The sequence below is a fragment of the Cygnus olor genome, chromosome 8 (assembly GCF_009769625.2).
Source record: "Cygnus olor isolate bCygOlo1 chromosome 8, bCygOlo1.pri.v2, whole genome shotgun sequence".
NCBI classification, from domain to species: Eukaryota; Metazoa; Chordata; class Aves; order Anseriformes; family Anatidae; genus Cygnus; species Cygnus olor.
Genome location: NC_049176.1, coordinates 11,717,948 through 11,731,468, shown reverse-complemented (window position 1 = coordinate 11,731,468; position 13,521 = coordinate 11,717,948). Strand labels below are relative to the sequence as shown.

The following is a 13,521-nucleotide window of genomic DNA, read 5'->3' as shown; positions in this document are numbered from 1 at the left end:
TGTATGGTTTTCTGTGCATATAATAAGAGTTTCATTCCAGTGACATGCATAGAAAAGCAGAGGGACCAGGAGCATTAAATCACAATGAAGCTTTCATTCCCTTCAAGTTAACAAAGCAGACTAGCTGTTAGCACAGCTCCATGCATCAGTGGAGAATGAACTGCCTTGGGGGACTGTGTAAACATGCAGTACAGATCCAGCAGTGCGAAGGGATGGAAAACTGACATGTGTTTCAAGTGATGATGGATTGATGGTAGCAGGAAATGCTTTCCTTGTGTGGGGCTTTTTACTTCCTAGAGAAGCATCGGGATTAACTTATTGTTTTGAAAGTGTGAAATATTCTTGAGCTGGTGGTTAAAATGAAACAAGCAAGCCCTAGCAGTTTTAATTGTGTGGTAATTTCACATATTGCAGGCCTATCGTTGAGACGTACAACCAAGATAGGAAAGAGCAAATGTCATTTTTAATGAAACTCTAAAAAAGAATGTAGTTCATTCATGTGGCTTAGATTTCCACCTCTGTAAAGCTGACCCATTAATGTTTTGTAAGACTACTGGAAGTTTGCATTTGTAGATCCCTTTTAAGTGTAAGTTGTCATCTTATTTTTCAAGGTGGTGTCTCAAGTGAGTCTGTAACAAGTCCGGTCCTTGTTTCCTGATCTTTATTCCTTTTTTCAAATAAACTTAACACCTTAACAGCTTTCATTACTGGATGGAATCTTCACAGAAACTTTAGGTTCTGTTTGGAAAGAAATTGTTATCCAGGCCTAAATGTAATGAAACGTTGTCTGATACGGCTTTGTAATTTACCTGTCTCTCTTATGAGGTGTTACCAAATTTGCCATTTTTCTAAAGGCAGTAGAATGACTTAAAACTTTAGTATTTGTGGTTCTACAGGTTTTCTAAGGAGTGGTCTTCTCCCACGGTTTTATCTATAGTGGTATCAATAAAGGCCATCCATTTTGAAGTTTGGTGGGCAGATCTTTCATAAGAACAGTCATCATCACTTCTACTCTTAAGCTATGTGTACAAGCATCCATTCAAAGTTTCCAAGCTTTCATATTTCCACTGATGCTAAAATATTTCATCCGAACATGACCAGTAGGAGCTTGCGATGAAATGTTTCCTGCAAGTGTAACTATAGCAACATGAGGATGACAGTACACAAGGCTGCATTCAGAAATACAGAAAATAATTGACTCTTAAATTATTTTGAACTAGGTTGAAATGCTTTTCACATTTCAAGTATTTGGCCTAATGTTTGTTCATTTAAAGTTCTAGTGTATTTTAAACTGAGTTTTAAAATGTAGGCTGTCTCACAAGTCTGAGACAGGTAAGCTTATTTAGGCATTCAAGGCCGCCTCTTAATTGTCAGTTATTCCAATCTATACCATACATTGCAATGAATTCTATGCCATAGAATTGCAATGGAATTTTATTTATGAAGTAATTATATTGCCTTATAGAGAGTATTTCAATACTCTTATTTTGTGATACCCTCAAACTAATTAGCAGGAGTGGTTCCTTTTGCTATGTTCACTTTTTATTGGATTAGTAATGGTAAAACAGTATTTTTAGATGATACAAAAGACAATTGATGTTTAATGCTGTAAATTTGCTATGAGACGTTATTATGAAAAATAAGTGTTCTAGAATTATAAATTGACTTTAATAACTTAAAATATCCTTGGAGATTGTTTTAGCTTTATGGCTTTTAAAAGATAACACATCTGATAGTGACCAGCATATAGCAGAGTTGGACCTTCTGGGCACAGAAATGAGGTAAAGCATTGCAGAGGATAGAATTGCAAGGACTGGTGACGAAGTCTGTGGTGGGCACGTGAATGTGGGAGGAGGAGATATGTCAACTAAACACTTGAGAGAAATTTTATGGGTTGGATCTTGGAGAGAGAATGGGACTGAGCAAGTAACGGGAGGTGGATTGTGAGGGTCCACTAATAGATAAGCAAGGAGACCAGGGAGAAGGAAGCTTGTGGCCTAAAAATGGGCAGGTTGGGATTTAATGGGCAGTTTGCCTGGAACTAAGAGGAGAGGCCTGAGAAGTAGAAAATAATGTTGCCCAGGTGAATGGAAAGGAGAGTGGAACCAAGGAGCTGTTAAGAGAGGGAGTAGCATAGGAGAGACTGATATCATGCTTGGAAGGGGAGGTGTAAGTTATATGTCAATGTATGAGTAACACTTCAAACAGGAAAACCCCATCATTTTGAATATAATAATGTCTTGTTTACTGAATATTCACTCTCACTTGATCTATTTCATTCATCAGGACATATTTAATAACACATTGGTGTTACCATGTCCAAAAGACTTGTGTTATATGCAATTACAGATTATTGTAATCGTTATTGAATAGTTACAGCACAGATGAGTTCAATTCTTCTCCTTGTTAACAGTGAACGGACTAACTTTTCATTTGATCCATTTTTTTAATGATGGTATATACATACATGCGGAGTAACATGATAAGGAATGCTATGGTATTCATACAATGCAGCTTAGATGTTTGACATGCGATTTGATGGATTGTGATATTCCTTTTAATTTGTACTTATTAATTGTGGTAAGTTCTGTTTTCATTAATTCCATATAAAATTCATAAGTTTACTTATGTGATGTGCTTCCTCTGAAGTTATTCTCTGTCTTTGACAGTGACACTGAGAACGTCTCTTTTGAATACTTGTTCTACTTAGTCTGTCTGAGGCTTCTTGCTTCATGCTAGTTTACGTCTCTGCTTGTATTTTCAGTTCAAATCCACACCAAGTAAGAACGTGTCAGTGGTGGGCTGGATGGTGATGATGGCAGATGACCCTGAACATCCAGATCTCTTCTTATTAACTGATTCTGAGAAAGGTAAGTAACACTTGTACCAAGAGCACAGTGATACCCAGAATAAACACTTAATTGTGTAGCAATACCTCAGCAAAATTAAATGACATGGGAAAAAATCCTACTTTTTTCTTAATCAGCTGCTCTTAGAGGGATCATACCATTAGTAAGCTGTAGGAACAATTCTCTATAGAGAATCCTTAAGGAGTCTTCCTTCATGAAGTTCTAAGTACTGTCCAGACTAACAGCTCTGCTTGTGTTTTTCTTGCAAGTATTCATTTACATTCTTTTAAACTATATTTAGACCATTCAGAGGCGTTTTCATGTACACAAAAATGTAAGTAGCAATAAAAAGTTTGCTATTCAGCTAGCACCAAGTGCTTGACCTCTACCTTTCAAATAAAAAACAAACCACAAAACAAAACAGCTATTGAAATGCAGTGCTATTGCCAGGAAAAGCGTTAAGATTTGACTATATTTCACTGAGAAGCCAGAGGAAAAAATAAAGAACAAAAAAATTTCCTTTATTCTAGCATAGTGCCCTGATTTTAGTTTAAACTGAAGAAATTGTTACTTTTCCGTAGCACAAAGAGCATCACTAGCAGTTCTGATAAAGGAGCTTGACATTATTCATTTTATTTATGTCCATGCTTAGTACATCTTATTTTTGAGTGTCTATTCTAGTTTAAGCTTGTCAGCTTAAATTTAGCAACAGCAACTTGAAACATTTTTGTAATACATTTCTGAATCCAAGTAAGCACTGCCTAACATGAGATACTGAAAATAGCAGTCTGACATATGTCAAAATATTTAGGAATAATTTTCAAATATTTCCAAATGCTTTAGAGTGCATTTCAGTGCCATCTTGCACTTCATAAAAATACCATGATATACCAAATTTGAATAACGGCATTGAACAAAAATTGTGTTTTTGTTGTATGGTTTTGAGAAATGCTTTGTTTTTTTCTAGTTGATACTGGTGTTAGTTGAAATCTAGAATGTCCAAAAGGAAGACAGACGAGCTGTGACTTCTTGCATTATGTCAAACAATTGTTTAAGCTCCTCCACGTATGCCAGTCAAAGTGTGAAGTTTTAAGAACTTTTTGCTATAACATGTTTTTGTAGTGTTATAATTTAGAGTTATTTGACTATAGATAAGATTTAAATACAGTATTGGCTGTGTTTCTTTATCCATTTTTTCCCATACATTTTTCACTTAGGAAATTCCTACAAATTTCAAGCTGGAAATAGAATGAATGCAATGCTCTGGTTTAAACACCTGAGTGCTGCCTGCCAAAGCAACAGACAACAGGTGAGAGCAAGATGTTGAAATAAAATTACAAGCTGTTAAGAGCTCACAACTGATAGAGCTTCAAGATGACTAAGCTGTAATTGATGGCTCTGTATGAAGAGTGGTCTACGCTGATCAGCCTGGACATTGATTTCACCTGTTTATTTACTTGCCTTAACTTTCTTGTTTGTCTCTTTGTAAACACATCCTCAGTGCTTCTTTGGTAATTAAGAAAAATTGGGGGTTATCTAGAGGCTAATTCAAAGCAATTTCAAAATTTCAGAAATGGAAGGAATATGCTAAAAGCTCTGTCCCAGAGCTGCCTATTTAAAAACGACTATTTTATAGTTATATAGTAAAACCATAAGCCATAGTATTCAATAACAATTTCTGGTACCTCTCTATGGTGCCATTTTTTTAGGTCTTGGGCATGCAAGTTTTCTGTTTTTTGTATGTATTTCCAAAATATATAAAAATATTATAGTTCTGAGTATATTTGAAAGACTTCAAAAGCAAAACCAGAATTTTCCCTGATTCAAAAAGGAAGAAAAGACTATTCTAACCCCTGCTAAATTCTGTTCCCATAGAAATTGTTACTGACTTTTTCATGAGCAAAATTGCATCTTTAAGTTAACGCTTTCTCTTTGTTAAATTCCCTTTTCCTTTGCACATGTTTGAGTTCCTGAAGCAAAAATGTTAATGAATTTGTTGCCTGTTTCTACATGGCTACGCTTAAGAATAGGGGGAAAGTTAAGGACCTTTTCAGATCCTTCTGTGCATTCTTGTTCAGTTCTGCTTCTTACAGAAATCTCAGGAGTAAGGAGGGCCGCAGAAATGTATCTGAGACAGTGCAAAGGAGAGGAAATTGTGTTCCCAGCTGGAAAGAGTGCAAATCATAGCAAATAATGGCAAGGAGTTTGCAAGAAGGTGGTGACTGCCAGGCAGGCCCAAAAACTGCACTCTGATGACAGCTTTTATTCAGTAAGGCTTAACAGTGCTACACAACGCAAACCTGTCTAAAGCATTCAGCTCCTAGCTTATGCAAAAGCAGCAAGCTTAAGGGTCTTGGCTCAGTTTCCTGGGGAAAGGATGGCAGCAAGGTGAAGATAAATGCAGGAGATTTTAAAAGACAGGTGGGGGATGAGTTATGGAAGAAGACCCCCACTAAAAGGCCAAAAGCCCTGCTTACCATTGTTTGTTGCATACCTTCTGTTTTCTGGCATATTTGAGTGTAGTTATACTGCAAGCGTTCTTGCAGTGTTAGAAGAAGCAGCACTTCATGCAAACGTTAGGTAATAAAGGTTGGTTTAGATACAAAATGTGTTTTAAATAAAATAAAGATCCTTTAAAGTCTTTCTCCTGATTGTGATTTGACTCCTGACCAGTGCTTTCCCTAGAGAGGCACCTCATGAAACTGTTAAAAACAGATGTTTGCTTATTAAGGGCATGACTGCAAAACATTGCACGTTTAGATGTGCTTTCAACAGAGTAAGCACCTACCCAGCTGAATAAGTTTGGGAACTATTTTAATATATATAATCTTTAATTTTAATGGTGGAACTTTAACCCGGTTGGTCATTCTTGCTTCTGTGGATAAACAGTAAATGCAAGGCAAGAAATAATTTGCTTCAAATCTGACCAAACTATGTATTTATTGGCAGTCATCTGGAATTTAGTGGTTCTCTAGTACCCTGAGTAAATAGGAGTTGTTGCTGTCAGGCAAGTTCCTGATAAGGAGAAAATGGGGATATAAATTATATAATGCAGACTAGCTTTAATATTCATGAAAGGGAGTGATGTTTCCATCACACATTCAGATTTCCTATGGGAAAAGCCTAGGAAAGTGTTTATGCCTTGTTTTTGTAAATTAGTCCTAAAAGTACTGGAGGGCCTACATCAGTCACTGACCTGTGCCAAGAATTCTCTATCTCATGGGACTCAAGTGAGAAGGTTCTTGCACAGTTCAGTGCTGAGATTTATCATGTTAAAGTTGCTTTGTCGACAACTTGAATCTTAAATTTCATCAAAATTAAGAAGATCTAAGGCGTGTAGTAAAATCATAAACCATACTTTGATACCTGGGTTTTCTACAGCTGTAAGTATACTTGTACTGCTTAATGACAGTTGCATCTCCCCTCTTTTTTTGAGACAGACTGAGCATTATTATAATGTGCATTTAAACAGGTGGAATAGTGTCTGAAACAGTGGCATCAGTTATTTGTATTTTTGTTTTCAGGTTCCTGCCAACTTGATGACCTTTGAATAGCAGGCTAATACAAAAACAAACAAACAAACAGAGAACAATTTAAACCATCTCATAATTGAGAATGAGGTCCTGATGGAAAATGTGCCAGCTGCAGTCTGTGCCAGAACAGAGCTTGTCAAGTTGATCTGAACTCTGGAGCCCTGAACAAAACTACTAATGGCTGGGGGAGTAGAGTCCCCCAAATGAAAAATGGAGTTGCAACACGAATTGCCATGGACCATGCTTTGTTAAATTCTCTGAACTGACTTGTGGAAACCACTGCCTTAAAGAGTGAAAGGAAAAACAACAATGAAAACACCAAATAGTGTGTGTGAAACTTCTGGCGGTGCTGTGCTTGAGTTAAATAGATTGTAGCTTGTTTGAGTTTCTTTTAACTTTATACTAATTTTGAAAATAACTCACCTTTTTAGGTATTCTTAAGAAAGCAAGTAAACTGGTATTTAAGAGTTGTATCAAAAGCTATGTATGAACTGGGTAAAAGAGGTACTGCACACTGTAGAGATGTTGTTTAGACTATACCAGGAGTTCTCAATGGGAGCTTGTCCCAGGCACACTGAGCCTGGAGCAATGTCATTTCTCTCAGACCTACAAGTACAAGAAATGTAACAAGTGCAAGTTTAAAATAGCAGTAAGCTTGCAAACCTTAGTACTGTATGGGAGCCGTACTCCCTGCGAATGGCACAAAGGCTGAGCACTTACACACCAAAAATGCTTTTGGTACGTTGATACCTAGTTCCTGGTTAGATCTTAATTCACGTGTTTCTGGTGGTTGGCAGGTGTACGCATGCGTGTGAGAGAGAGACAAAACTGGAAGTGCTGTTGGGTCAGAGCCAAGTGCTTTCTTCCCATTTGTTTCTACACCTGTTGCTCACCTACATATGAAGGTTGAATGACGAAAAAAAATCCACCACCTTGGTATAATTCATGATGACATTTGACTTCTCTGGGTATCTGTTAAATTATCAGCTAGGGACCACTGTCAGTGTATGGTGTTTCATAATATCATTTAAGATCTATATTTTAAAATGATAGAGGCACAATTTCAAGCTTTCATGTTCTCATTTGGCAATAATTCATTTTATTATCTGTCTTTGGTCAAACATATGACATTGTGTGGTATGGATAACACGGCCTAAAGTCAACCGTACATACAGAAGCTTTTTTGATCTTCAGGCAAATAATTTATTAAAGTTGGGATAACATGAAGAGAAAAAAGGTGTGGGACTATCAGAATTCCATCCTTGACAGGAACAATTCTTGGTCACTGAAATTCCTCACAGGAAAAAAAAAAAAAAAAAAAGCTTGTAAAAAGGGAACCATATTTTAACGTGTTTTATTCATAAAACTTTGATTCTTGCTTTGGTTGGGTTTCCTTGACATCACCTAGATAGTGTCTTCTGGATGATGAGTGTTTATTTAATCTTCAAATATATGACCTTCGTAAGGCAAGGAAATGTTGTCCAAAATATTCCTCTGATATCAGAACTTTGAAGTTTGTGGAAAAGTAGGAAATGTTTCATTGACTTTGTGGTTTAGTGGCCATAAATAAGCTTGCAGATTCCACCATGAATACTCCTTTCCAAAAAGAAACAAACTACCTACCAGTTTGTGGCAGAGTTCTCTGACTGTTTAATAAAGGTTTCTACTAGTAGTGATTATTTTGAAAATGTACATTTCTCTTGCATAAGAGTAGAAGCCTATAAATTCACTTTTTAATTTTTTTTCCAGAGTTAAGTTAATCTCTTACGTGACGTGATTAATTTCTGATTTCTGGGGAGAAAAAACAGAGAAGAATAAACCAGCCTCACACTTAAAGCAAATAAAAAAAAAGACACACACTTGGTGATGTGGAGTGAAATGGTAATAGGCTGGGTTATGTTTCTAAAATCGTTCCTGTGAATTGGCTCTTGGTAGAAGGAAAACAGTAGGAAGATGCCTCTGTCAGAGTTACACCACAAGCAGCGTGGGAATTTGTCTCTCTCTGCAAGTTGTTGGGTTTTTTTCTTTTTTTTTTTTCTTTGGGGAATAAATAGTCTGTTCTGATCTTGAAGTCATGGATTTTGGAAAGGAGTCGCTTGTGCTGAATCCCTCTTCAACTCATACATCGCCCCAGTTAACCCACGTTGGGTGTATAGTGAAAACAACATCTTTGTAGCCAGCAGTGTTACTGTAGTAGACTTTGCACAACTTCAGTTTTGTTTTTTTCGTTTTAAAAATTATTTAATGTGTGTTTCTTCTCAACAAGTAAGTGTTTTTTAGCAATGTGTGTACTTTTTTAAGCATTGTGGATAATAGCCTGTGGATTTTGAATTTTTAAATAAGCTATTATAGATTCATTGCAGCATAACTGTATCTGTTTTTCTGTCAGTGAAAGGAAACGTGCAACTGGGAGCCACAGCCTGACATCACACAGCTTTACTAAAGACAGAGCCAGGTCAGGAGGTGTCATTTATTATTGTTTTTTTGTGTTTTTCCAGCTGTTTTGAGTTAGGGCTTTATGGTAGGAGGATGGTGGGGAAAACAGTTCACAAATCCTCATTTACTGAAATGTTGCTGTTACCGACTTTAATTTTTCTTAGACCTCCTCTTCCTCTTTGGTTTTCTACCCTCAGATAAGCTGTTTTCTGTGGGAGAGATTGAATATTGTGGGAGGAGTTTCTTAAAATGTGTAGCCAGAGTTACTGGAGTGATTAATGACAGAAAACAGTATTGGTACTTATTGCAATGAATAGTTCAGTAGTTTCTTATGGTTTATCTCATATTTGGTCAACCAGCCTTACAGGGCAACACAGAACGAATGAAATATGACCAATTTTGTGATAGATCTTGCTCAGGAAGAGGCGGTGGTGGTTTGGAGGGAAAGTTCTCTTAGCTAAGCTTTGGAAAGACTTGGATGAGTCAAATGCACTGTAAAGAACATAGTAATGGTTTTTGTTTTGTTTTATTAAAAAAAAAAGTTTAAAAACAAGTTTAAACCAGTGCTTAGAAAACAGGGATAGCAACGAGCTCACATTATTCAGGTAAGACTGTTATCCAGGCTGTTTCAGTTAGTTTACAGTTTCTCTTCATGTTTTTTTGTAATGCTCTCATTCTTTACCTTCTTAATAATTAATGAAATTCTTCAGCTAATATTTGTCAATTTATTTCACAATATTTTTGATTTTGAAGCTAAAGATGCCCCTTACAGTACCCCGCTTGCAAACATATGAATGAAAAGTATTCAGAGTAGATCCTCATAGCAAGGTTTCCCATGGAAATGTTAGTCACCTGCTGACTGCTAACCACTTTGTCAGCTAAACTAACAGTCTTGGGAACGACTGAACAGTTTGTGAAATCAGTGCAATGCGTTAGAGATACATGATTGCCCTCCGTACTGGTTTTTGAATACTTACTGCTAACTCTTATCTTTCCAACTTAATCCATTAATTTTTGCGCAGTTTTTCAAACTTCTCTTCCAGTGTTCTTAGAAAGCAAATAAGATTCAATTCTGAAAACTTCTGATAATTGGAGTAAACATAGCTCATCCCAGACATGTATTTCATTTTGCAGACATTTCATGCCACAGGGATATTGCTCAGGCTGCTATGATTCATTAACTATTTAGGTGCAAGCTGTATGTGTTGAAACTACAAGTACTGAATGAATGCATATAAATCCCTAATGAATAAGCTTTAGCACCCAGCTTTGGAATCGTGTTAGCTTTTTAAATTACTGTAAAAATCATATCCTACTTAAGGAAGATCTGTTAAGGAAATGATAGCAGTGGATTGCACATTAAGCAGCCCACTAGTTATGCAGTTGTTTTAGCCTGTTGCTTGAGGAATTGGTATCTTTTGGGGAATCAGCTCATTAACTTTCCCCCTAAGAACTCAACTGCAGAAGAGTACTTGAGTTTTTACCAAGAAAAGCATTTATACAAGTGTTCATATTTGAAAACATATTGGCAGTAAAGAAAAAAAGCATAAAAGAACACAGCAGGATTTTATTAGCCATCTTTTCCTCACTAGAAGTAAATTCATCTAATCTAATTTTTCCTGCAACATCAGCCTCTTCTATTTGCATTTATATATTTTCGCCAATACAGTCCTCTTCTATTAGTATAAAACATAACAAATGTTGAAAGGAAATGCTTTCCCTTCCAGCAGAAGTAATTGCATTTTTTTTGTGCTGCTAAGACGCTCTAGGAGGTTAGATCCTTTTGATAAATGGCAAATTGATCTCGCGGTTTTGGTTTAACTTTAGGAAATCTTGTGCAAATCAAGATAAATCATGGGATGTCATTTCTTCTGGCTCTGTCAGTGACATTTTTCTTAATTCTTTGCCCTTTTGATTTTTTTTTATGCTAACTCACCAGTCGTTTCCATGGCTGGCTGTAGCGTGCTGCCTGTTACAAGATCAGGACACCAGGGCTCGTATAAATCACATCAGTCAATCGCTTATTCTCCCAACAACATGAAGTTTTAAAAGCTTTGTTATTATTTATGTATTGCCCTTTTCCTTCCATTTTTTTCCTTTAAAAATGGCTTGTGGATAAGATGATTTGGCTTGGGAAAGTTCTAATTAAAAGAATCCGTGAGTAGATATTGAATTTGTTTGTAGCTTATCCTCTTTTTAAAGCCATCATTCTAATTTGTTATGTATTGAGAGAGAGTGTTTTGGATTTAAGGAGGACGTTTGTCAGTGCCTTATTACTAACTCAAAGACCAATCCTGTTATTTCAGTGCTGAGAGTACCATAATGGCAGACTTGCGTACTGTGTCCTTGATGTAACAAGGGGGGTAACATTCCTTACAGTCATTATGTTTCTGCAGAAGTTAGTTGCTTTGGTCAATGTAAAATAGTTGTGGCTTGAGTTTTAGTATTTTTTTTTCCTGTGTTTGTATAGCCTCTATTTAGGAAAAATGCAGTGGTATTTGGTAGCCTGGGTTTGTACAGCTTTTATCAAAAATAGCCCAGACTTCTTGAAAATTAATTTATTTTAATTTTGGTATATCTCTAAATGGATGTATTAGTGGAGAAAAAAGTGAAAAGAGTTGTCCAAGTTATGGCCTGGAGCATATGAGCTTAAGATTACTTAAGATTAAGATTATCACACTATTAGAAACGAGCATCCTTTTCTCTCTCCCATTTTCTTTGGTTTAAGCATTGAAGAATGTAACTATGAGATTTATTTCTTACAAGCTTTTTGTTAACATAAACTACAGGAAAAAAATGTTTTGGGGAAGAGAAACCTTGAATAAATCTATAATATTCTTTCATCGTATCCCATAAGCTCAGTTTTGTATATTGTATTTCTAGTGCCAACACTAGGCAAAGAGTGCTGTCCTTCACTGAAACAGCTGCTAGAGACTGATTTAGTAGCTAGACTTTATAACCTTTGGAAAGAGAAACGGAAGAAAGAATATGTTGTTCTTAAGCAATTAAATGGTTTGTTTTCCTAGAATGCATCCTTATAAAAACATGGTAGTTTTAGTATAGTGGTAATAAATTCAGATATCGGAAAGGGAAGGATAGTTTGAAAGTTTGTCTTAACGCTTTCTGAGAATTTTTGGAGACGACAGACGGGTGAGGTGAAGGGAGAAAAGACCAATTATTTAGTTTAGCCAGGCATGTTGCAGATCAGAGCTGACAGGTTTTCTTGAGGTTATGTTACTGAGAAAAAAGGTGTAATGAAATGAAGCTCCAGCAGATCGTGGCACGGTTATGGCTGTTAGCCTGATCTTGCACTTGAATGACTAAAAGCATCGTGAATATTGCATTTCCTTTTAGCGGTTGATTTGTGCATTAGTTCTCGTTATTTGGATAGGTTCTGGCCTTGAAATGTGTTTCTTGAAGGTATCTTTTACCATTCCAAAGCTGTTCACAGATAAAATGGAAAAGCTGTGTAAATCAATGAAGCAAACATTGAAAGAAGGGGTCCTAGGGCGCCTTGTTTACAGGCGCCTCTATCTCCTTGCGTACGGGAGTATATCTGTTCAAATACTACAGTACTGAAGCATAAAAAGCACCAGGAAATCATATCTAAGTGTTATAATAATCCTTTAAGGACCAACCATCACTGGAGGGGGGATCAGGGTTGTCATGCAGTAAACACAAGCCGTTTTTAACATTCCCTGCTGGTGTGAGGCATTAATGGCGACAGAGCGATTGCACTATGATCTCACCGAGTGATGTGCAGTTTGGCTAACCTCTAGCCTTTTTTCTTCAACATTTTTAATACTTTATTCTGTGTGTGTGTGTGAAAATTGTGTGTTTGCATAAGCTAGTTTAAATGAATTTAAGTACAGGTTTCAAAAATCTTTCCTACTAAAATAAATGATTTAAAAGATGGCCTGTGTCTGAAGTTTTAATTTCTCATGTCAAAAACTGCCACCGTTTTTTGCAAGATGGAGTTTGACTGTCTTTTGGAATGATGCTGAGATCAGCTGGAGTTTTTGTAGCTCTTCTTGATGAACATCTGGAATGTAGTGAGTAAATATTCCATTGTCAGTTGATACAAAAGTCCATAAACTAACAGGAAAATACAGTTCATTGAAGAGATTTGTGTCGTTTTTTTTTTTGTAGAGATTATTCAGCTAAATGATGACCTTTTTTCTCACCGTGGTAGTTTATCAGATTTTTTTTCCTGTTGTCTCTACGCTTCGAGGTATGATGAATTAAGCTCACTGAAAACAGACCTCAGGTAGATTGACTTCTTAACTTACAGAGGAACTACACGGAATATAAATTAAAAATGACAAACAAATGAATAGCATGTGAGGCATGGTACATTACTAGCTTTTTGTTTGGTGTTTCACTATTTTCAGTGCCTTTTTATTCTCCCTCAGCCGTGCTAAACATAATCTTGCAAATTTTGGCGTGAAATGCTACGGGGTCATTGCTTGTCAGATCGTGAGCCTTGGGCTCCTTCTCATTTTTATTTTTCTTAATAGAACGCTTCCTTCCAAATGTATTTACAAAAGGAGCAGGGCTAAGGTAGATTTCTTTTCCACCTTCTGTTATTTCTGTGTTGCTGAGTTTGAAGGATACTGTATCGACTAGTGTAAAAAGGAAGATGGAATTAATTTGTTGGTAATGTCTATCTTTTCTCATTCTCTTTCAAAACTCTTCTTGTTACT

At 36.4% G+C, this 13,521-nt stretch overlaps 1 protein-coding gene across 7 annotated transcripts in view; it reads left to right on the top strand.

Annotated features, from left to right (window-relative positions):
• RALGPS2 (Ral GEF with PH domain and SH3 binding motif 2) overlaps window positions 1-12,732 on the top strand; it is a 146,099-nt gene extending 133,367 nt beyond the window's left edge. For all 7 annotated transcript variants that reach the window (XM_040565017.1, XM_040565022.1, XM_040565016.1 and 4 more), the window contains 3 exons: window positions 2,765-2,870; window positions 4,067-4,158; window positions 6,374-12,732. In XM_040565017.1, coding sequence (XP_040420951.1) covers window positions 2,765-2,870; window positions 4,067-4,158; window positions 6,374-6,403 — 228 coding nt within the window. In that variant the 3' untranslated portion in view covers window positions 6,404-12,732. The remainder of the gene's footprint in view (window positions 1-2,764; window positions 2,871-4,066; window positions 4,159-6,373) is intronic.
• Window positions 12,733-13,521: the final 789 nt, after the last annotated feature.